The 24,924-nt window shown below is 37.4% G+C and overlaps 1 protein-coding gene across 12 annotated transcripts in view; it reads left to right on the plus strand.

Annotated features, from left to right (window-relative positions):
* Positions 1 to 24,924, plus strand: part of ZMYM2 (zinc finger MYM-type containing 2) — a 91,961-nt gene that overhangs the window by 45,514 nt on the left and 21,523 nt on the right. For 11 of the 12 annotated variants that reach the window (XR_003563235.2, XM_027815677.2, XM_055701182.1 and 8 more), the window contains 5 exons: positions 2,542 to 2,692; positions 3,331 to 3,446; positions 9,277 to 9,393; positions 9,994 to 10,144; positions 20,248 to 20,420. Coding sequence is in view for 11 of the 12 variants with exons in the window: in XM_027815677.2 (XP_027671478.1) it covers positions 2,542 to 2,692; positions 3,331 to 3,446; positions 9,277 to 9,393; positions 9,994 to 10,144; positions 20,248 to 20,420 (708 nt within the window). In the remaining variant the exon portion in view is untranslated. The remainder of the gene's footprint in view (positions 1 to 2,541; positions 2,693 to 3,330; positions 3,447 to 9,276; positions 9,394 to 9,993; positions 10,145 to 20,247; positions 20,421 to 24,924) is intronic. The other variant, XM_027815681.2, reaches the window with a different exon arrangement.

The following is a 24,924-nucleotide window of genomic DNA, read 5'->3' on the forward strand; positions in this document are numbered from 1 at the left end:
GCTGTAACAAGAGTAAAGTGAGAACTTTGCTGTTGCTTTTGTTTCTACCCACAGAATCTTCTGTATCCTTGATGATGGTTTTTTTTTTTTTGAAATTCATGTGCTTTGTAGTCTTGATAACTTAGGTCTAAGTTTGCTAGATTATTACTAGATATTAATAAAGGTTCTTCGTGTTGCTTGTGAGTCTGAAAGATCTAGGGTGAAATCGGTGAACAAGTCCAGTATTGTAAGGATATTTGAAATTCAGAAGTGATGAGCGTGCTTCTGTGCTGTACTTTGTGTGCATGGTCCTTTCTGGCCATCAGTTAAATAATGAGATACTTGAGATGCTGGTTAGCAAAAGCTGTTCCTGCTTTCAAGGGATTTTTTTCAAAACATGTAGTCTGTTGACACAGTGAATCTTTTCCAATTATGTTCTGATCAGTGTATTATTAATTAATCTCTTCTAGCCTGTATTTTCATCTTGCAGTCTCTCAAAGTCATCATGGCCTCGGTTTGCTTTTTCTTCTAGACATAGAGCTTGTGAAAGCTTCACTTACCTGTGCATTGTTTTTGATTTTATCCCTGAATGCTCTTTGTTAAGCTGTTTGTCAGCATATTTGCATCAGGGCTTCTAGATTTACATTTAGTTTATTCTAGAGGTACTAGGGCTATTTGTGCACAGAGATTTTTTTTGGTGTTTGTTGTCCATTGAGCTTGTTCCAAGAAGTCAAGTCCTTTGTAAATTGTGAGCTTCTGTATTCTCACTGGTAATATAATTTGAAGTAATCTTGGTTCCTGCTTTTGTCTATTAGCCTGACAGAGGAGATGAATGTTTAGTGGTAGAATAGCTCCAGGTCACAGAACAGTGTAATTGCTGCGTTTTGGTCCTGGAACTTAGCGTGAATTTTGTCAATATTGTGGCTGATTAGGAGGATTATTAGGTGCTGGGGGTAACATTTTTAAAGGCAAACATAAAAAATGAAGTAAGATGGGAAGGAAGGATCTTGGAGTTGTATACAATGCCTTTCTCTAGGTAGGAGCTTGTTAAGTTGCCAGATACTCCTTTTTGGAGGAACTCCACAGAAAAGGTTTCCTCAAAGCACCATGTGAAAATTGTGAAGTTGTGTGGTATTTTCAAATTTTGCTGGTCTCTGTAAGGTGCTACACCCAATTTGTGGCAGGGACATGTGTATTTCTATGTTTTTATATACATGTTTTTAATATAGGGAAGATGATCCATGTTATAGAACCCTAAGTTTCTTCTCTGGCTGGCTGTAAGACTGTGGGTGTAGCTGGTTCTGAAATGTAAGTGGCTAAAAATAGGAAGAGCAAAGATAACCACTGAAGCTTCTGTTACTCTGAACAAAGTAAAGCACCTATGAAACATGCTTTAACTTTCTTTCTTCTTTCAGCCCTTGAGAAAAGGGAAAGAAGGAGAGGTAGTGCCAAAATCATTCCTCAACAGAAGGGAAGAAATCTTAAGTGCCTAAGTCTCAACAGGTTATTTTTTAATACTCCATAGGAGGAGAGTCTGTCTGACAGGACACTCATCACTGTTCAAATGAGGAATTCTGTGTGATCACTGTCAAAACCATGATACTATTTCTATGGGAAGGGAAGGCACATAGGCATTTTTATTTTTATCCACCCTCCCCTTGCTTTGTGGTGCATGATATACTTCCTTAACACTGAAGTATGTAATACAAATAGGAAATCTGAGCTATTGATTTTGTGTGTCGACTGTGGTATTGGTATTTGTTTGATGCAGCTTTTCTGTGCTTTTTATAGAACACTTGTTCCCTCCTGTGGAGAACTGTTGGTTGACTGACAGCTGTATTGAGAGATGTCAAAATTGAGTGTGTTACTGGGTTCATGGAATCACAGTTCCTCATTGGATCTGATGAGGAGCATAGGAACTCTTCAGCATTCCTCCTGCCTGGAGGACTGGAACTAGGAGAGTTGAGAAGTTAGAGGTTCTCCCAACAGTGCTGTTAGCAAGAAACTGCTATGTCTGACTCATACTTGATAATATTAAAGATGGTATCATTTAGAGAGTACCCTTTTTTAAAAAAGTTTAGCACTGCTATTTATTCTTCAACTTTGCTGTGCCAGATTCCCTGTTCCGTTTCTTACAACCATTGTCCCATCAACAAGGAGAAAGGCAGACTTGTTTCAAACTCTGCAGCTCAGCACAACTCGCTGTGTACTCGTACCACAGTTCAGAGTTTGCATATGGTGGTTTGGTATGGGTTTTCTGGTTGGTTGGTTGGCTGGGTATTTTTTTGGGGGTGTGTGTATTTGTTTTTTGTCTTTACGTGGAAGTTCAGGTTTAGCCAGCTTCCCCTCAGGAGTAAGAGACCCCACCATAGTGCTGAATACTCTTCAGAAGATGATCATGAAGGTTAGTTGGGGAGGGAGGGAGGTGTAGGAAGTTTCTGTTGGGGGAGCAAATTGCAGAAGTAAATAAGCACATCTTCCTCTGTGTTCGTTATGCCATAATTTAAAACCAAAAGCCAAATATAGTTTTAACTGATTGTTTTGCTTTGTTTTATGTTTTAGAAATATGGCAAATTAACATCTTGTACTGGCTGCAGAGCTCAGTGCAGGTTTTTTGACATGACTCAGTGCATAGGACCTAATGGATATATGGAGCCATACTGCTCAACTGTATGCATGAACACACACAAATCAAAATATGCAAAACCACAAAGTAAGTGAAAAGGATGATGGCTTTTCATCATCAACAAGAGTAGACTTTTTTGAAGTTTGAACACTGGGGGAGGGGTGGTTTTGTTTTAGAATTCATCTATGCAGGTGTCACTTCATAGGGTTTTTAAACTTACTTAAAAAAAAAATATCATCTTTTATTCAGCACTAGTAAATGGCCCCGTAGGGGGTCACTTTAACCACTGGCTTTTTTGCTTGATGTCAGAAGCAGTTTTCGACTGTCTTAAGGCACCCTAGGAAAAAATATTGAGACATAATGTGCTGTGATGTGTCACAGAATGGTAGTGCAATTTTCATGCATATGGATTAATATTCTCTTGTCTGTGCTCCAAACCTGCCCCATTTTGTCTCCTCAAGCAAAAATTGTGCGAGGATAGAGGTAGTTACAACGTATATGATATTCTCTAGGTAAAATTTTTAATCTGGGTGAAAGGATCTGGTATATAACTCAAAACGTGTGTTCTTCAATATACAAAGCAGGCATAGATCAGTTCAACAAACTTAAAGTTGAACATGCTCTAGTGAATTTTATAGATGAAGGTGCAATTTCATATTTCCCCCCCTTTTTTTTTTGCTACTATTTTGTGTTTATTTTGTTTGTAAACTACATTTTTCTTTTAGGTATGGGAATTATTTGCCACTTTTGTAATCGAAACTCTTTACCTCAATATCAAGCCACAGTGCCTGATGGAAAACTGTACAACTTTTGCAGTTCCAGTTGTGTAGCTAAATTTCAGGTTAGCTGTTGTGTTAAATCTTTTCCTCCCTAAATATTTGTGTACCTGTGTTTGTGTTAAGTATTTGAATATTAAACTAACTTGTTTGTATATACATGTCTATGAGCTACAATTAACATAAATGCTTCTGGCTCATAACAGTTTCTTTGATCAAAGTCCTGTTTCATAATAATATTAGCTGCTGTCTTAAACTTATAAAATTGGATAATAACAGTCCATTTCTCCTTGATATCATAAGTAAACATAAAGCAATATCACTGCTCATCTTATTTTTACCTCCCCTGCCTCCCTATGGAGATGAGCCTTGCTGGTTTGCATTGAAAATGAACAAATTCAATCTCTTCTACACTGAACACAATAACATTCTCATGTTGAACATTACACTAACAAAGGTGTGTCGTGCGGAATAGTGACTGTATCCAAAATAAGAAGTTACAGCCTAAGCTATTAGAACATTTGTGGGTGAAGCTAGCCCTTTAAAGTACATCCAGAAACCAGAGCATTGTAAGCCTGATGATAGGCACAATGGAGGAGGCTACTATGCTTCTTGAAGATGTCATATTTTTAATATGACTTAAGGTCAAAACACATGTAACATGTATTACAGTGATTAGGTGCTCAAAGAACATTTTTAAAGAAAATGTTTCAGTTTTTGTATGTAAAAACAGTTTTCCCAGATGTGCACTATGTAATTGGTGATTACCTCACGTGTTGTTGAGGAACAGTTACACCCACACAGGGTTTTCCCATTTGTCGTTAAACTTCACTGTTTTCTCTTAACTGGAAAGCAAAGCAATCTCTTAATCACTTCTTTTTAATATACTCTGGATAGGATGTCCAGCATGTAGCCCTGTTCCCTGTTTCCATCCTAAGTAATTGACTAGATGTCTGTCAGTGCATCTGATTATAAAAATGGATGGAGATTGTTGGTATGTAATGAAAAATCTGTAATACTTCTTGCAAACTCATTCAGCGTTTATTTTATTCCACGTGGTTTTACTATTGATTGCAGCCCTGAGAACTCTCAGAACAAAACCTTTCTGTTAATTGAGTGAGAAAAATAAAGCTAATGAGTGACAAATACAGCCTGGCTCTTCTTGGATTTGCAGATAAACAACACTTTTGAATATAACTGCTAGATCAGTTGGTGCTGATCATGGATTTCTGATCTTACTGAGACCTTTCTGATGCTTCTGTTGCGGTTTCAGTGCTACATGTAGATCTGTCTCTTCCGTGTTGTAGTGGAGTTTAATTAGAGCAGCCATACAGTCTGTGAGTTCTCAGTAAAGACCAAGAATGGATGGGGTGGTCGCTTGCTTGCTTAGTTTGCTCAAACGATTCTACCAGATTCTAACTTTTGATAGTTTTCATATATTCACTGTCTAGAAGAATAAAATGTATTAACAATTAGATAAGAATTGATTGTATGACAACAGCTTCTTTGTTCCGTTCATTTAGTATTTAGGTGGAAAGGACAGTATACCACAATGTGAGCATTGGACTGTAAGTGTTTCCTTGAGGCTTTTTTTATATCTTAAGTGACATGTTAAGAGATTGAACCTAAATTGAGAAAATGGTTTAATCCATTTGGTCAATTGCAATGCTTTCTGTAATGGTCTTTTGAGGAATGGCTGATTTGCTGTGGTGCTCCATATTTTTCACTGTTTACTAATGCAGGTAACTTTTGTTTTAATTTTATGGCATTATATTAATCCTTTTTTCTTTCTGGGCCTGTTCTTCCTATATGTTATGAATGACAATTCTTTTTGTTAGGGATTACCTTCTCAGAACAGAGTAACTGCTATTTTAGGTCTGTCTCTTCCCTTCTGCAAAAATTTTAGTCCTTTTGGTTTACAAATGAGTTGGAATGTTTAAATTCCCAATTTGTTCGCAATACTTTAGGGTTGATTGTCATTTTATCTTAGGAAAAACCTTTTCTGTTTCTAGCTAACTGTTGTTTTAACGTACTAAAATGTTTGAAAGATTCAGTTGAACTGCTTGTTGTGCAACTTGCATCCATACCTATATTCTCCTTTGTGTGGACAGCTTGCAAGAGCATTCATCCTTGTAAGAAAGAAGGGTAAAATAGGGAGAATAGCCTGCTTGATGTGGTTTTTCTTTGGTAGTTGGTGGTAGAATAGTGTGACTATCTTCTTGTCTTTCATGCTTTGTATTGGGGGATGATATAGCAGAGTTAAGGACAGAACTGTTCCAAAGTTGTATTGTTTTAAGCCAGCATCAGTACCTTTACTGGGTTAGTTGAAGATCTTGCTCTGAACTTGTCTCTTAAGAAAAAATAAACTACTCACTTTTTTATTGTAAACATGGAGGCTGTACTACGAGTGTCTTCCCAAAGTTGGCAACTGTGTAAATGTCTTAAAAGTCAAGCTATCTTGCAAAACACAAGTCTATGCAAAATTTTTCAGATAACGTGTGCTAAAGATTTGATTCCCACCCCCATCCCCCTTCAATTTATGGGTGTATCTAGAGTGTTGTAGGACCAATATGTGTAAGAATTTTAAGTACAGCGGGTTTTAACAAGTTACTCACTCTAGTTATTCACTAATATTGTGTTATCTTTCACCATCATTATGGTATCTGTAAGTGTTCTTTGTTACATACCTTCTATCTTTCTTGCACACACACATACATGTATTTTAAAAAAGGAGTATCTTGCAGCAGGGAGCATGGAGGAAGCTTGTCGTTCTTGTCACAGAAATACTTTTCCAAATTTGATCATAATAAAAATAATGGAGGCTCCCACACTGAGGCTGGAAGGTGGTCTCTGTGTGTGAACGCATTAGGGGAAGTGTTTGGTTCCTTCCCTGCTTAATTTAGTGCCCTTGATTTTGCCTGTGGAACAGTCATAGCGGATCACCACGTGTAAAAATACCTTGTATGTAGTTGCTTCTCTTTTTACACTAAGAATTACTTTATTCTTTCAAAGTTATTTTTTCTCAACTAGAAATAACCAAACCAGACTGGTTACCTACTACCCACGTATACATTTATGTACAGAAATGTTTCCACAATTTGATTTTGTGTTGCTGTGAGCAAGGATAGCCCCTCAGTCGCTTGTGCTGTGGGGACAGGGGCAGGCCAGAAGCCGTGCTGCTACACTGGCTTTCTCAGCCGAGTCCTAGGCTGTGCCTGCCTACTGTTCATTAGTAATTTGGCAGCCGAGAGCAGTTTGAGGTGGTTGTATTAAAGGCTGAAAAGGGCTTTACAATTTTTCCCTTTGCTTGGCACTTCCCATGCTCTTGTTCAGGGCAGACTCAAAAAGTCAGATTAAACAACTGGTTTTTGATTGAATTTAAGATACACAAAAGACACATGTACACACACATACATATATTTCACAGATATTTTTGATAAAGCACAACATTGATAAAACCTTGCTGTGTGGGGTGACCTGTGAAATATTTTTATGAATTTATGATGTTCTTGCTGTGTTACTGTGTGTAGTAATGCTCCCAAATAATTCCTAGAGATACTCTTTAAGCACCTTGTAAGTTAGAGGCAAAGATGATGAAAATAGTGTGCATGTCATTTTGACTCATTAAAATACTATACAGAAGCAGTTCTGAATTGTAAGCAGTATAATGGAACTTTAAGGAGGTATACAGAATCATCTTGTGATTAACTAGGTTTTACAGCCGTCTTTTACTTGGTTTAGAGATTTCAGTAATATGAATTCAGTTCTTTACTAATTTCTGTGGGAAAATATTTAGTTGAGCTTAGGAGTTTATGATAAAATGGTTTTGTTTTAGAAATAGTAATGCTTAATTGTTGAGATTTTCTGGGTCTACTTTAGATGTAAATATTCTTCAAAACAAGTTTTAAACAGTCTCAAGTCCTGTTGTTCTCTCATCACTAGCTTTAGTTATTGTTCAGTTACTAACCCCCAAACTACATAAGGGCTGAAATGCTACCACAGCAAACAGTTGGGAAAAGAAATAAAAGCAGCCAACAGTGTCATATATCAGAAAACAACAAAAAAAACCACATGTAGCTTTTAACTTCTAGCCCTCACAATAGGCTGTTTTTGTCCCATATTTAAAGGTGGTTACAGACGTCAGAAAATATGGTTGCTCCTCAGTTGATGAGCATTTGATGCATTTAGTCTTTGTTCCTCCCTCTGTCTTCAGTGTTTTGTACAAGTTGTCACATCTGCTAGTTCTTTAATCATTCCTGAACTGGGGGTGGTGGGTATACTTGCTTCTTGATTTCTTCTTGTTTTCAGCCAGAACTCCTAGGACTCACATTGTGCTTTCATAACCCACATGGCAGCACGTGTTGAGCATGGTGCTTGCTCTGGGAAGAACCTTGCAAAAATCAGGTTGGACCTTGAACTTAAAATGCCTTTGTGGCTCCCCTGTTAGTACAAGTTTTCAGCTGCCTGTTTAGAGCAGCCAGAGTCTAGCAAACCTCTCTCAAACACAGGGACATTTGCTGGTTATCGTGGGGAAAATATGGCAATACTGTATGTGGGCATCAGACTGTGTTAAAGTTATTATGGGACAATGGGCTGTTGGGATAAAGGTGGCATCTTTTCTGCTGTATATGGCATTTTGTTCTCGGGTCCTGTCTGTGATTGGGAAATGTGCATGCCTGCTTAATACCTGCAACCCCCTGGTACAGAATTAGTGCATCTGCATAAAATGGTACTCCGCACTGCTAGCTAGCACTTAGCTGTACCGGCCCACTTACATGAGGGTTTGTGTGAGTAATCAGTGCTATCGCAATACTGTTTTTTTCTTTAGTGTAGGTGAACCCTTAGTAACATGAGAGTCTGAAGAAAAGTATCCTGTAACAGGAGTGTTGTACATTTTCACTGTTACGAGTTGGAGAGGTGGTAACAAATCTTGTCTGAAGAGAACTTGTCTTTAAATATATTTGTCTTGTTGCAAATGATGTGGGAAAGTTTGTTGAGATGGCGAATGTAAGAAATTTGTCCTCTAGATGCTTGAAGTGACTGTGATAACTAGTGATTCAGATTTTGTCTTGAACATTGTATGTGTGATACACCAATAGTTGTTGCTTGATTTAAGGAATGTCCAAAAGACAATGTTCTATAGGCACGTAAGACCTACAGGAAGGCTACAGATACTGTAAAACTGAGTTCTCTATCTACCGATTGCCTCAAAAATACATAAGTGAATTAGGTCCAGAATTAAATTCTTATGCCTACTACAAATGCAATCTATAGTATTTTTCTCAGTCTGAAAACCCTTAATCTTGTAGGGGCTGGCTCTTTAATGATTGCATCTTCCTGCCTTAGTGATTGAGATCAGCTAGGACTGTGAGCTAGTTTTCTCTTAATCTGAGTAAATGCAGGGTTTCTCACTGAAGGCATTTTACTTTGGCATTTGTATTTTTAAGTGATATGCTTAAGTAAGGTGTAGATGATCTACCTTGGTGAAGTTTGGATTAGAAAATACTTGTTTGTTGGTCTTTGAACTTCTGTGACCAAAACAAGGCAAGTGAAATGCATTTATCTGCAAATACATGTTTTGTGATTAACAAGTGTTCAGTTTTGGGAGACTTTTTTTGGCATTTGTTGTTTGTCATTACCCTTAAATAACAGCCATTAGAAAAGTAAGGTAGAAGAAGGAAGACCTAAAGTAATTATGGTGGAAGCAAGGGTAAAGATTCGAGCTTGGAAAACCTAAGATGACAAGGGAGAAGACTAACCTGCTGGGCTTTTGCCAGAAACGCTTCCAAATTTATTTATAACCTGTCAAATTCTCAAACGCTATAGGCTTCATTGAAAAAACACATTTTAAAAGTAACTTTTTTAGTGATGTGTATATATATTTATGTCTTTCAGACTCTCAGTGTGCAGTCTTCAACAAATGGTCAGTTTGTTTCTCCCACTGATATTCAGTTGAAATGTAATTATTGCAAAAGTTCTTTTTGTTCAAAGCCAGAAGTACTGGAATGGGAGGTAAGGGGGCTTTTGGTGTTTTTAGAATGATGAAGTGTTTAAAAGTTTAAACCTTTAACTCAAATACAGTTTCTCTAGATAGCTATTTTATAAGTTATTGAAGCTTAAAAAGTTAACTTAATAAAATCTACCTGGTTCTGTAGAATACCACTTAACTTCAGTATGGATAAAAGCAGAAGTCTTTGTTCATAAATAAAAAATAAAAATGCATCTGTGGAATTTAAAGAAGAATGTAATTTCTCAGATCAGCTATAAGTTTGGAATCTGCTTTCATCTTCAGTTATTGTATGACTGTAGATATAATAGACCATTGTTACACTTCTCCATGAACTGAGAGAAGTATCTGAAGAGGATATGCTAAGATTGGCATATTTTCTGTTGAGAATTTTCATATGGAATGGTAAGTATTTGAAGCACTCGCTGCCAGCTTGAGTGAGAGCTGTTAATTTTTAGCATTAGAAATCATACCCTAATTGTGTGGTTGCACTTCTGTTTACTTTGCTTGTTCAAGTCATGTCTTAATGATTTAGAGTTGCACTATCCAGACCTTAAGATTTTATCATTAACCCTATTTGTGATGCTTTGCAACTTTGCATTTAGAACAAAGTATATCAGTTCTGCAGCAGAGCATGTTGTGATGATTATAAGAAACTGCACTGCATAGTTACATACTGTGAATACTGTCAAGAAGAGAAAACGCTGCATGAGACGGTGAATTTCTCTGGCATTAAAAGGCCCTTTTGTAGCGAAGGTATGTATGTATTTTTTTTTCTAAGGTATTGGTCATTGTAGCTTTATTGCAGTTGACTTACTATGTTAATATTTAACGTTAAAATTCAAGGTAAAAAACTCTGTTGTACTTGAGGTTGAAGCAGAAATTTCTTCATTATTACTAGTGGTGTGCATGTTCCCATTAATTTATCTGATCTGCTTCTGTGGTCTTTTGTTGAGTTTTTCACCACTTACTCCAGGTTAAGGAAGAGTGGGCAAGACTTTTAAGTGCGTGTGTGTACATGCATATATAAATATGCACAAAAAAATTATACAGAAATTCTTTTTTTGAAATTTATGCAGGAGCTATACCAACACTAAATGCATTGAGGAATGCCAAGCTTTTTCTTTGATTAGTATTTTCAAAATCTGATACAACAGTGGAAATTCTGTGTGGCTTAGAATGGTTATTTAAGCAATAACTCCAGTGATGCCTGTTGGTGTATGTTGGTTACTGTTGTTATAATTTTCCTGACTAATGATTTGGATTTTTAAAGAGAAACCAAACTAAAAAGGAGGTATATGGGCATAAGATTCTATTAAGTTGCATTAAAATGTTGTGTTAATAGAAACAGCAAAATACAGTCTTGACAAGAACCTATCTTTTCCACTTCTGATGAGCTGTCTTTAAATAATGGTATTTAATCCTGATCTTAGAAGTTTACCTGCAAGTTTGGATGACCTATCTCTGGAGGATAATAGTGAATATTTTTTTTCTTTAGTTATAATAACAGTGCTTTCACTATCATTTGATAAACCTTGCTGAAGATCTCTGCTTTCAAGCAGATTAAATGCTGCATGTGCCAATTTACTTGTAGCAGGATCCTGTTAAACTGGAGAGGTAGGATGCAGGGCTGGAGGTAGCCTTCCCTCTGTGCCTTCTCCGTATAGCGATGGATTCTGCAGTCTTGTATTTCTGTTCAATGGAGTGTGGTGGCTTAGTTTTCTTGCCATCATTACTTTCTTCTTGCGTTATGGACTGCAAAGTGAGATCTGGAGAGGAAGAAAGGACAAAGCCAGGTCTTCTGGTTTTACAGTCTATCATTGCAGTGCTCAGTAGCATCTAGCTAGAAATTGTTTCTATGAATAAAACAATTTCACAGAATATATTATATGACAAGAGCAAACCTTTTTGGTCTGGAGATTACAAGTATATGCCAGTATGAGTGTGAATACTTGTAACTCCTTTGTTTTAAAGCCTGGAGGCTGTGAAATCAGTAAGATTCATAATGTGAGCTATGCCATATTGCTACTTCCATAGATATATTTTTGTATGAGGAGACTAGAAATAAGTGAGGACTTGTATTTCCTATTCAAAGATTTGAGGAAGGAAAGAAATAAAAACACTCTCTCCTGCGTAAATACATTTACTAAATGGAGGAATCTGTTGCTGGATGTCTTAGTGCAAATCCTGAGTTTGCATCTGTTGGATTGCCACCTTGAGAGCAGAGATGGTCTCTGTGAGGATGAATACACCAAATGTTACCATTAAAACAAAGTTTTATCAGCTTACTGTGATGATCTGAACCACTGAATAGTAGAGAGAAGGTAGTCAAAAGCACCATGAAATAGAATGTAACTTGAATAAATACGGCACACATCTGCTAGCTGTAGCTTAGGTCTACTTTTTTATGATGCATATGAAAAAAAAGTTTGCTGTGTTATCCAAGGAAGGTAAACTGCTGACCTGGACAGAAACTCTGTACAAACAGCCTAGGCCCTGTATTTTAAGGGAAAACCAAGAGCTGTCATTGATTGCTGCAGAAATAGTGGGATCCAAGAGGTAACAGTGTTTAGATCTGATGTGGGGAGGAGAGGGCCAGGTCTTTAGGTGGACTGAGTGGATGTCAACAAATAGAAGTTCCATCATCAGAGGTGATAAATTTCTCTTCCCCTTTTTCCAGGCACCCAAATACCACTGTTCTTCCTTGATGTCATAACCTTTTTCCAAAAATATATACAACTGTGTAAAGTAGAAAAACTAGTAGACGTAACAAATAAACTTGTTGGATATGGAAGCCATGCTGGTTTTGATAATTGTGAAGTGTTTAAGAAACTTTACCAACATAGATTATTTTGTTGAGCATGGAATTATTCTTCACCCCAGAAGACAAAAATATTACAATTGGAGAAGAAATAATCTTGTGTTTAGTCACAAAAGTTGTTGGCATTTTTTGGAAGAAATTGGACTCTAAAGGGAAAATACTGGAAAATTTCAGGTATGTGTTTTTAGAAGAAGGCTCCTAGATGAAATCCACAGAAGTTAAACAGGTGTTGGAAGTTTCTGTAAGAGTGCTTATTTGTTGGTCTCCAAGCAGATTGATGGGGAAGCGTATTAAGATCAGCCACAAAGACCCCTTGACTGCTTATGATTCCCTAGCTGGACTAGCTGGGGTACGGAAGATGTCATTATTCCTCTGCTCGCATTCTTCATACCTGGGTTTTTTTTACACATGCAAATATGTATATATTTACACAAAACCCCTGGCACCCACATTAAAGTCTCTGGGGTCAGTGTTTCTGTGCAGTTTCATTTCAACTCCGTTTCTTTATATGTTTCTCTTCAGATATTTAAAAACATGTGCAGTGACCAGCTGAAACTTCCATTGCAGTGAGGTGTAATTAGAACTGACCTGTCATTTGTACTGAAGAGGATTATTAATTCTTCAGTGGGGTAAACTATGCTTTTTCTGTCCAAAACTGAGATGCTACATGGAGGTAGAATAACCTGAATGGAATAGGTGAAAGAGTTCAATCTGTTCCCCTGGTGCTGAGGCTTTGGAAGTTAAACTGCCCTGGTGTTTTGCCACTAGAATGCCTCATTCCAAAATACCAGTATCTAAATAAATAAGGTGTATGTTGTATATGCTAAAGCAAGAAGATAAAGTTGCTTGTGGGTTTTTATGTATGTACGTATAGGTGCATGAGTGACAGTTGAGGACTGGCTCTGCAACTTTTTAATCCTGGGGAATTCTTAAAGTTACTGAGTGTTGGTTTTTTTTAATATATATCCCTTCTGAGGGTCTAGGCTCTAGAATAGGTCAGTCTTTGGCAGTCCAGCAATGCAACTATTTCATGGTGAGTATCACCATAACTTTTTTGTAGACTGATTTTGCATTTCGTCAGTCTTTTGAATAGAACTAAGTATTATGATTTAAATAACACAGGCTTTGTAATAATTTTATAATGTGAATTTTAATAACACTATATCCAGTAGTCTGCTGCTTGAAGGCAGTGAGCTATGGAGTAACTCGGTTATCTGATCCTTGGGAGTTCCTTTCAAATGGATAATACAGATAAGGCAGCTATGAAACTAGCACTGTACTGTCATCTTGGTAGTATAGAATTAGGGATTCTGCAAGTGAAACTCAATGTAGACTATTCCGATGTTTCATCTAATTAGAGATAATCCCTTTTGAAACACTGTAGAGCTGACAAGCAGAAAAAGAAATCTAGGAAATTAAGTGACTTCAGAAATGAGTATGTCTAGGAAAGGTGTATATATAGTTAAAGCAGTGTAGATTTCAGTGGCGTTTTTCCAACCATGGCTACACAGTGGGTTGTTTGGTAAAGTATGCTATTAAATTTTTAGGTTTTAATTGTTGGATGTATATGAAAACACTACAGATACTGGAAAGAGCCTAAACACAAGCACATTAAATTTTATACAGATGCTTATGGGTCATGTTTCATAACCAGTTAAGAAATAACCTGAAATTTATAGCAGTTCCTGCTGTCTCTAGAAACATAAACAAACTGGTTTCAAAACTGATGTGTGATATGAAGTGTTGTTAAAACTTGGTTGCTGGGCTTCTCCAGTAGGTGGAGAAACAACAGCACTGAGGAAAAGTTGATATGCTGGGCTGTGCTGAGCTCCTGCGTTCCCCTGCGTGAAGGGGTTGCCATCAAGCCTGCTTGAACCTCTTAATTCCTGTTTCTTGGTTTAGTTATTGTTAAATGTGAGAGCAACAGAAATTGTTTAAACACAGCTTTTTTTGTAGTTTACATTATCAACTTACCTCTTTTTAGAGACACTGACAAACCTTATAAAAGTAAAATGTGCAGAATTTGGGTTAGCATACTTTCTGAAGTTAGAACTTTCTGAAGACTGTAGTAAAGCATCCATTTTTATGAAAAATCTTATGGCGTAATTACTACTCCCTAACTGCATGCTACTTTGTAATAGGACCTCATAAAGCGATTGAGGTTTGATAAATAGTATAGAATGTAGTTAGAGGGAAAAGAAATTCTATTTAGTATATGTAAAATTTCATATCACAGTTAAGTGTTTTACATAATGAAAATCTTCTGTTACAAGCTCTTGGGTTTGTGCTTCACAGACCTGTTATTACCTACCTCTCTGCAGCTCTGATCTTGGCCTACCATGTTAAAAAACTCCTGTGCTTGCTGTGGTGCCTTTTCAACTGTAGCCTCCTGTGTTGGGCAGTTTTATTCTGCTGCTGACCGCGTTCTTTGGCGGTGTCCCTCTTGAGATAAATTCTAACCTGAAGTATCAGCTTCCTTGTGGCTTTCTTTTGAAGGTTTATTTGTTGCTGAGTTGGAATATCCTGGCAAAAGGAGACAAGTGAAAAGCAAAACATGTTAAATACTGTAAAATGTATGATCCATAAAAATGCTCTTCACAACTGCAGGAGTCTTGTTGTTACTGAGGGAGGGTATTCCTTTCCCACAAATCAGGTTAGTAGATAAGTGGGAGTCAACTTTGGAAGGATTTTGAGGTTCTTGAGTTATTCTGAGAGACTGTGATCTCCTTTGTCTGCTATGGACAACAGTTACAACAGGAAATCTCTGACTTCTGTTTGAGCTGCGGCAGTTTTTGTTGGAGAGCTCTCGCACAGTGCATTGTTCAGGCCATGTAGTCTTAGTAGCCTGGTATTAATTTGTTGAGCTGCAGGTGACTATTCTGAACAAATTGTGTTACTGTAAAAGCTCAAAGTTACTTTTCTGCTGATGAAAATGAGTTACTGAAGAAAAAAAAAAAAAACCAACAAAAAAAGACAGCATATTCAAATGGGAAGAGTCCTTTATGAAACATTTAACAGGCTCCCTTGCTGCAGAAGCACCAAGTGAAGGCCCTTGGCTGTGCTGAAGGGGAGCAGAGGTCTACACCTTCCAGACAAGCACATGTGAAAGAGCTGGTTCTTGTGGTGTTTCACTTACGGAAGAGTCTGATTGTGTGGATGTAGTTTCCAATGAGTGCTTGTTGGATGCATATCTTCTGGAATTACTTGAAAATTTTAACTTGTTAACCTGGATTTTGATACTTTTGACAGCATTCTTGTGGTTTAAAAAGTCAAAAGGCAGAACTATGCTGAGGAAGAGATTGTTTATCTTGCCTCTGTCTGTAGAGGGAGAATGTTGATACTGTTAATGTCATGTCACCTAAATTTTGAGTACAAGCTGTGCTGAATCTTGAGATGGAGAGCTAATTTCTAACATGGTAAAGAATATAAAGTGAAATCCTGTGCATTGTTTGACTGCAGGAGTTCTTGTTATATTGGTGTTCTTCAGTGTCAACTCCACTAAGTCTTTGAAGAGGTTTGAGACAGTTACTTAAGAGAATATGCAATATTGCAGATAAGGACTGATGGCATTTTAAGGTGCTGAGATTATAAGCACACGAAGAAGAAAGCTTATAAAGATATTTCTTATTAACCTGAAAGGATAATCAACTTGAAAAGACTTAGGAACAAGCAAAAACTCATTAACTGGAGGGGAGTAGGAGGGAGGAGAAAGGAAGGAGCTAGTATCTAACATCAGAAAATAGTAGGATAAACTGAGGATGTATAAAAGTTGAGTTGAACAATAAAGTAATATTCTTAAGCAGAAGACGAGGAAGGAAGTGGGATACACGGCCTTTCTGTTATTCAGAGAAGATGGAGTCTCTTTTAACGGTAAACCAAGCAGGACCTGAAATTGGTGGCACTGCATCTGTTTTCCTAAGGATAGTGATGTTTATCATGAAGCCACAGACAGCAGGTGATAGGAATGTGGGTATGGAAGAGGGGGCTATTGCATTCAAATCAATGCAGATGGAGGCAGCATAAAGATGTGGATGGAACATAGCTCCGGAAATCTTCCAGACCTAGCCTGTGATGCTACAGGCTGCTTGATACTACAGGTGGTTTGGCATACAACAGGCCTGTTGTTATTCTTCTCTAGATGAAGTTGCTAAAGGGTAACAGTTGAAGTTATTCCAAGATGAGAGAGCAGCAAGTCTTGTATGTCGCTTGAAGGAGAAGAAGGGAGTCTGGTAGTACAGCCTTTCCAAGGTAAAAAATTAATTGCTTTTAGGATGGAACAGTTGCTTTCTATAGTACAGAGAAGAACATCTTCTAAAAAGAAACTGGTGTTGAGGACTCGGGAGATGTTTTTAGTTCAGCATTCCTTTTTCACAGCTGTTTGATGTGTGAATGTACAGAACTTCCCTCATCCAGGTAGTTGCTGCTGGTAGAGTAGGGTCAGGTTGTTAGTAGCTTGTTTGCTCTGAGTCTGCAGACAGTCAAGTGAAGCAGGTTTCCTACTGTGGGTAGCTCTGCAGGACTGGACCTGACAGTTCTTGGGTCTGCCAAGAGAAGGGATGCTCTCTTGACCTGGAACACACTTGAAGAAAAGGTTTGGAGGAACTTCTCGTGTGTTGTCCTGTCAGTAAGCTTCTGTTGCATGTGCTCCAGTCCTTACCCTCTCTCTAGAGCTGATGTGGGGAGCCAAAGTTCAGGGCTGTTGGAAGGGGTAGGTTTTGAGGTGAGTTTTGCTTGGAAGGCAGAATTCTAATAGCACAATTAAGGATGTGTTATGTTGATTTAGCAGGTACTCAGCTGCTTGGTTTTTTGTTCAGATTTGAGTTGGAAATACTTTATCTGAAAATGCTCCTTATTGTTCTGTCTGAGACAATTGACCTGCAGGGTGGTGGTCTGTTAGAATGTTGCTAAAGAACATAATTGATTACCTGTGTAGCTTGAATGAAATGACCTGCAGTTACATTTTTGTTCCAGATAAGAGCTGTTTTCTCCTAGTGTCACTGTAAAGCACTAGAGATTTCCATGTGGTCACACTGTAACTTGTGTCTGGTGTTATAGCAGAAATCCTGAGGAACTTAGGCTTTTACTTCTTTTTGTTCAAAATGTTGGGGCTGTGACCTGTTTGTCTTAGGCAGTGTTTATACTCACAAAACTCAAGTCACCAGGGGGGTTAGGCTCACCAAACCCTCAGGATTTTGGTGTTGATATTGGCAAGGTCAGAAAACTGGTGCTTTTGATATTGCTCGTCCTCAACTTACTATCAGCCAAAGCCCACTTCTTGGTCACATCTGCAAAGGCAGCATGGATGTTGCTGCTCTGTTAATTCAGGATTTACATTGTGTACCATGAAGACCAAGTTGTTTAAGCTTAGAATCTGTTTTGCCAAAGATGGATACCTTTTTCCATACTTCAAAGAACGTCTTACTATTCTAATCAAAACCATAGCATTATAGTAAAAAGTTACATCCTAGGTATGCACAGAGCACCAAGGACCTAATTAAAGTACATGCTATAAAAATAAAGGCATTTTGTTTTCCCTTTGTCTGAAGTGGCAAGATTTTGAAGCAACCAAATGTTCTGTGATCAGGTGGATTAAGTTACCTATTACAAAGAAATAAAATAATATCAGACAAATATGAAGAATTTTGCTCATGATGTCGCAGAAGGAAAGGCCTGTACCCAATTTGGAGGTCTTCAGGGTTGTAACAATCTTCTGTCAACATGAAGTTTTTTGAAGATGGATTTTCTGTCTTCTGTAGAGGCTTCCTTCAGCAAGAAGCCCTGCAGTCACCAGTCTATAAAGAGCCCCATGGCTTTCAGGCATTTAGTCTTAAGGGCTGGAATTCTGGACATTTTGTTTCCCCTTATTTAATATTCACTGCTCATTATTTTCCATGAGTCATGGAGATGTGGAAGATATTTGACTCTCAGATGGAAAATTTCTTACCTGTTGCTTTTTCTTTTTTTCTTTTAATCTAACAGTGGTATCATCTTCAGTTTTATTCCCTGTGGTCTAGCGGCCAAGAAAAAGGTCAATTCCTTTTTGTAGACTATTTAGCCGGGTGCACATAGCTCACCTCATTGATGGTAGAGTACTACGAATCTATAGTCTTGAAAGGTTGGTGCAGCACTGAATGGCTCTTCTAAGACAAAGCTGAAGAGGAGGGTACATTGCCGTGCTGAGCTATCTCGAACTGTAGAGAACTGAAAAGAATCTGGTGCCCCGTACAATAATGAGGGATACAGCTATCAGAAAAAAATACTGGCAAGAAATTTTCAGTGCTTTAAGGGGTGCTTTTCATAGTTTGCATACACTACTATCTTCAGGATTATTATTTCCTTCAGAATGGCGCATTTAACATCCAAATTTGTTGCACTGTGAGGATGATTGCTTGATTTGGCACTTGAAATCTGCACTGCCTGTTTTGTGTGTTTATATTGTTGTTAAAGAATCAGATACATAACTAAAAAAACCCCACCAGTTTATAACATACTTATTACCTATAGTGTCTTATTTGTACGATATTCTATAGTTGTTCTGACATTGCTAGCAAATCTAATTTGTTAGTAAAGTTTTTAGCATTGCAAGTTAAAATTCCTTAGTAACCTGTTTTTGGAAGATAACTGCCTGCTGCAGCTTCCATTTGTTTTCTTGTGCTTTTAGTGATTTTAAAAATTGTATCTCAGTTGCACACATAGGCAATTCTATCCTAATAGGCAACGGTACAAGTAATTTCTTTGAAATTACTGAATACATTGTAAAAATAGTATTTTTATATTCTGTATGCCAGAGGAGGTGCAGCATGTATGTTACATATTGAGTTTCATAACAGAAGTAGAGAAGTCTGCATGTGTTAGATGATATGCCATAGCAGAATGGGCACTTGGAAGACTTGAGTTCTGGTCTTTGGTGGTACTGTGGTATTTGAGAGATCATAAAAAAAGGTGCAGTACTTAGGTTGGAGGTCTGTGTAGATGTTTTCTCATCCCTCCAGTGTTTAATATAAACAGCTATTTCATCTTCTCATACTGTTTTCTTCTGTAAAATTAGCACAATTAAAGAGATACAGAGTGGATGATACAGGCGTCAGCTGAATAGACGCTAGATTTGAGGTAGTTTAAATACATTATATTCTCAAAATTGCCTATGCAATAGCTACAGTATTCATCTTTCAGTGCATTTAATATCTTAGAATATCTTTTCTAATTTGTTTGAGGGAGGATCACATTATTGAAGAATATGGCTCTCATTATGGCAACCATAAAATTATGATTGCATAGCAAATGCAAAATCTAAACCAGAACAAAACAAAAAACCAACCCCCCAAAAAAACCAACCCAAACCAAAAAGCCAAAACCAAACACCTGATGTGAAAAGAAAATATAAGACATTAATTGCATAGAAATCCTAAACAAATTTAATATGTAAAATCCCGTGATTGCATAATTATTCTCAGTACTGATCATTGCTTACTTTATAGTTCTAATTTTTAATAAATGCCTCGGTTCTTAGGTCATCTTGTACCTATTAGCGTTCTTAAAAATGAAGTGGTCTTAAGTGGTTTGTTGTATTGATATGAATGAAAGTAGTAATAGAAATAAGTTGGTCCTTGAAGATAGGGTATTGTTTTAGTGGATGGTGGTGTTTGGCTTAAAATTTCTGCTTGTCATTTTCTGGATATCTAGCATTCTGAGAATGTGTAACTGAGCAATGTAATTCCAAGTCAATGCTTTTGCATGGATCTACATGAAAAGAAAAGTATGTATTTTTTCTGACTGTTTATTTGGGGTTTGATAAGCACAGATTCAAGCGTAGTGTTTTGAAAAAGATATGGACGCCACATGAAACCATAGATTTGTGCAGGAAAGGTATTCAGGTAAAAATGTCTTGAAATACAGTGTGTTATGCAACCTGAATTTGTCTGAAGCCCCAATTGTTAGCTGTTGTTGTATTCATTTACTTTTCAATATTTTTAATTCTTAACTGTGATATCTCTCTGTAAAAATTCCTTTGTTCCTAATATTTAAAATCTGTTTCCAGGCTGCAAGCTGCTATATAAACAAGACTTTGCAAGACGGTTAGGACTGAGATGTGTTTCTTGTAATTACTGCTCACAGCTGTGCAAAAAGGGAGCAACTAAGGAACTTGATGGTGTAGTGAGAGATTTCTGCAGTGAAGAGTGCTGTAAAAAATTTCAGGACTGGTACTACAAGGCAAGTAACTCAGAATTTTTGATGAGAGCTCTGCAGTTAAAAAAAAAAAGCACATATGAGGATATCTCAAGAACTGTGCAGCAAATGGATTACTTCAGCAAAGCATTTGCTATACAATAAGCAAATGTATTAATTTCATGGCTTGAGTTTTCTTAAATCTTAGAGCAGCGTTTCTATCATCTGATTTTATTAATTCGTTTGGCAAGGAAGTCTTGAGTTACAGAAAACCAAGAAACTACTATGTATATTTGTTTCTTTACAATTCCAATTTTTTCTTCTCAAATGATACCATAGTTTTCTTGTCAGACCTTCTTAAATGTGTATTCAGAATGTTGAAAACACTGTTAATAGGAGCTGGATGATACCTTGAGTTGACTGACGATAAACTAGGTTAGTTTTTCTTGTTCCTGTTTTTGCCTCCTTTTTTGCCTTTTCCCTTCTCTCAGTTTGAAGTGCAGAGGCTTTGATTGTTCAGTATTTCCCAGTGGAAAGGATGCCAAAGGGAAAAGCAAGACCAAATGGATTTCTAATAAAAGTTTAAATCAAACAGATGGCAGGTATTTCTAAACCTCTGGAAACTTAACTACCTTGTGAAGCTCAACCAGCAAAGAGTTCATGTTAAGAGGTTTTTTGGGTTTATTTTTTGAAAGAAATAAGGGTGAAATTGAACTGGGTTTAACCTGCGATTAGTGTCATGGATAAAATATTTGATCTCTGGTGTGAACATCCCTGAAAGCTACACTAATATTAAAACAAGAACTACACTTGTGGATGCAATTGCAAAAAATGCAGTACAAAATTAATCATCTTACTAAAACTCTGTAGACAGCTTGGAAGGTTGCAGTGTTAGAGGGCTGGATAGAAGTCCTGTAATTCAAGATGATTTGCCTACCATAAAAGAAGAGAATCTGAAGACATACTGTTATTTTAGAATGGCTGGTTCTGGAAATGCTACAGCCAAACATTATAAAGTCTTCATTTTGAATAACATGTAGGGTCCTGTTAGACATTCCTGAAAGAAAACTACTGAAGACCAGAATGTGTTTCTCCTGTGTCATGTGAAAATAGGGTGATAAAGCTTGGCTGCAAAGTTCTTAAACCTACTAAAATGTTAACTTCATATAATAATATTTAATCTATATGTCTTAAAATTTGGGGTGTGGTTAAAAAGTGCCTTCTGATAGGGAACTGAATAACGCGTTGGTGTGCTTTAGAAATCTAATACAGTCTGGAAGTGTGCCTACCAAACTAGTTTCATGTACATAAACTTCTGTGGAAGCTTTGATTTCTGATTCAGATTTGAGAACCACTTGAAAACTCTTGACTTCAGGTTATCCCTCTGATCTGTGGGATAAAGCAATAACATAATTGGCCCATTAAGTCTGCTTAAGGTACTGCTGTTGGTACTGTGGTAGAGGAAAGTTAGACATGATGCTATGAGATGGCAGTTTAATCTGAAGAGATGTGCTGATGAGTAACGACTTTTGATACTTTTGATGATACTGAAGTGTTAGGTATTTTTACTTCTTTAATCTTGTACTTGCTAGAGGGACTAGTGTTACGTGATGATGAATTCTTGATAGTATTTTTTTTTCAAATACTTCTTAAGGCCTTTGCCTAATTCAGTTCTGGTTATAAAAGTTTGGGATTTATTACATGGGGAAGGCATGTAATAGGTTTTGGGAAGTTGCATGTTTTGCTAAAATTGTCTTTTTTTCCCCTCCACATCCTTGCTGGTAACTTCTCCCTCTTCTATAAGACACTCCATATACCTTAGGTTTGGTAGTGCATTGTTAACTGGTGTTCTTATCTAGCTATAAATAGATAATGATCAAAGTATAGGAAGACAGAACAGATACGAACCACTCCCTGAACTTGTACTTCATTTGCTGTTTTGTCTGTGAGCTTTTTAAAAGAATAAAATTACATATGTATGAGCTTTGTCTAATCTATACTATGTCCAGTGTTACTCTGGAGTTCCAATGAATGTATACATGAAGAGAAATAAGTAGCAATACTGTAGTAATGTTTTAACACCATCATTGTGTTCATTAAGCAAGTGTTTTCTTCATCTTCCTTGTCTACTCTCTTTTTTTATGGGCACATCTTTCTCATGTAATAGTATCTGGAAAACATCTTAACTTTTAAAAATAATTAAGTATTATGGGAGAACATCCCTGAATGCCAAAATTCTATTCTCAAAAAGCCAGAAGAAGGTAGCAGTGGTAGAAGACGGTTATTTATAAGTATATCAAACTTACCTAGAAGTGTTCTCCAAACCTAATTTGAGGGATTGAAATGTAAAAGAATAGCTTAGTCCTAATCGTCTGTTGGGTGGCAGCTACAGTTATCAGTTGGTGCCAAGTTCTAAGGAAGTTTCTGCTGTATGGTGTCCATGCATCTTTTAAAACAAGAGGTAACATTTTTGGTGTCTTGAGGTTAGTTCCCCAAGTTATTGGAGCTCCTCCTGTAAACTTCAATTGCATGCCATGGTTTGGATGTTAATCTGAAAAATGTCTAGGAAATGTCTATATAAATATTTTAGTAGCCTCATGTTTGATGAGAATTTCAATCATTTGATGTTACTTATACTAGAGCATTGAAAGTAACTTGAAAAAGTATACAGTTCCGAGATCAGTGCAGAAACATGTTTCTTTAAATATACATTGTGAAACATTGCTGAAAATAGCACAGCTGAAGTGCGCTTACAGGTCATTCCAGGCTACAGTGGAGTATTGATTGGACTGAGCATGTGCAGCAATGACTGTGTATCCAGCAGAGGTCAGGTGTCTTCAGCAAAGACCAAGTAGGAGGTGGGGAATTAGTCTGAGGCATAGAAAAATCATTGTGGCTGGTGAGCTCAGATGGCAGTGATTGTCAGCAGGGGTACAATTTGAAACTGTGGAGCCAGCATTGATCTAAATGGTAAAGGTAGCAAGACAACCTTGTGGAATTTACCTTGTCCAAGTTTAGGCATTGTATATCTAGGCATCTCAATTTCAAGTAGGCACTGTTTCGGTACAGCTGATCTCCCTTCTTCTATAGTCAGTCACTCTCTGGAAACATCTCCTGCTGCTTATTTACTGTAGACAGCTAAGATTAGGTCAAATTAGTAGCCATCCAAACCATTGGAGAACATTTAGGAACAGGTCAGGGGGGGATTAAAAATGTCAATAAAAGCCCCACATGTGAAAAACTTGTTTTTAAACCAAGTTTGGGGAAAACATTAGTGATTTATACTAAACACCATGCCCATTTGAATGTGTTGAAGTTGGACTGGGGAAAAGTCTTGGGCTAAAAAGCAGTCATGAGTGGCAAAGAAATTATGTGTAATTGAATCACAGAGAGTATGGGTGGACTTCTGGCAACACAGAAATAGAGCAAAATACCTGAAGGCAGGTATTTTGGAGATTCAATTAACATGTAGTGCTAGTTACCCAGAGGGAAAGGGGAAGGAAGGAAGGAAAAAGCAGAAAGATCATGAATTCACACTTCTGCTTTCAGTTAACTTTCATGGTCAGGGAAATTGGGGAGAGCAGGCAGATTGTAGGAAGGTTCATTGCATGGAAGGATGTATGGTATTGACTGCTAGCATGATTATGGAAGTGGTAGAACTCCAGTGTAGCAGGTGCAGGGATGCGAAGTGAAGCATCCTTATAAAAGAATCTTGGTCTTGCTAAGGAAGAGTAATTTCTGTGTGGAAGCAAACAAAAATATTTTTCACATAAATACCTTAGTAGCAGCCTAGGAGAGACAGTAATACTTATTCAAATATCTAAACAAAAAAGCAGAACAGGAGAGGGAGAAAAGAATTGCAGGAGGGCTGTAGTTGCTGCATTTGACAAAATTTGTCACCTTTTTTTTTCTTTGAATGAGAAAGTTGAGCAGATAGTGGTGCTTTGATAGTCAAGCAGCGCGTAGCAGGTTAGAATATGTGGGCTTTTCTCTACACAGGTCAGCTGTCATTCTTAATCAGGGTTAGGTGGGCTTGAGATTTAAAGTTAGAGTGAATTATACATTATCTTTTTTTTCTACTGGTATTTCAGCCTTTTGGTGGCTTTGAAAGATGCATTTGCATTAAAGGTGTGAATTCACAGTTTCCCTGAACTGATAATCTAGGCTATTTTGGCAACACTTTACACTTCATCTTCTTCCCCGCTCCCTTCCAAGAATACAACCTACTTGCTCTTTTATCCCACTGAGAATATCTCTGCTGCAAAATGAACTGTGGGTCAGCATCAGCAGAAAGTCACAGTGACAAATGTAATAAAAATTGAGGGAGGATGAGGGAAATGCCGTGCTGGAAGGTCCCTGCCCTTGTGTAACCTACAGGTGCATAAGCACTACTGCTGACACCTGCACGGAGGAGCGGGGAAGAAATACCTGCCCTTCCAGGGGCACCTGGCACTTAGTGTGAGTTGATCCTGAAGTTACAGCTTCAGTTGCTCCCAATTTAGAACTGGTTGTACTGTTAGAATCAAGTCTCTCGGTGTATCGTCTTAAG

This window comes from Falco cherrug, chromosome 2, assembly GCF_023634085.1.
Source record: "Falco cherrug isolate bFalChe1 chromosome 2, bFalChe1.pri, whole genome shotgun sequence".
Taxonomy (NCBI): Eukaryota; Metazoa; Chordata; class Aves; order Falconiformes; family Falconidae; genus Falco; species Falco cherrug.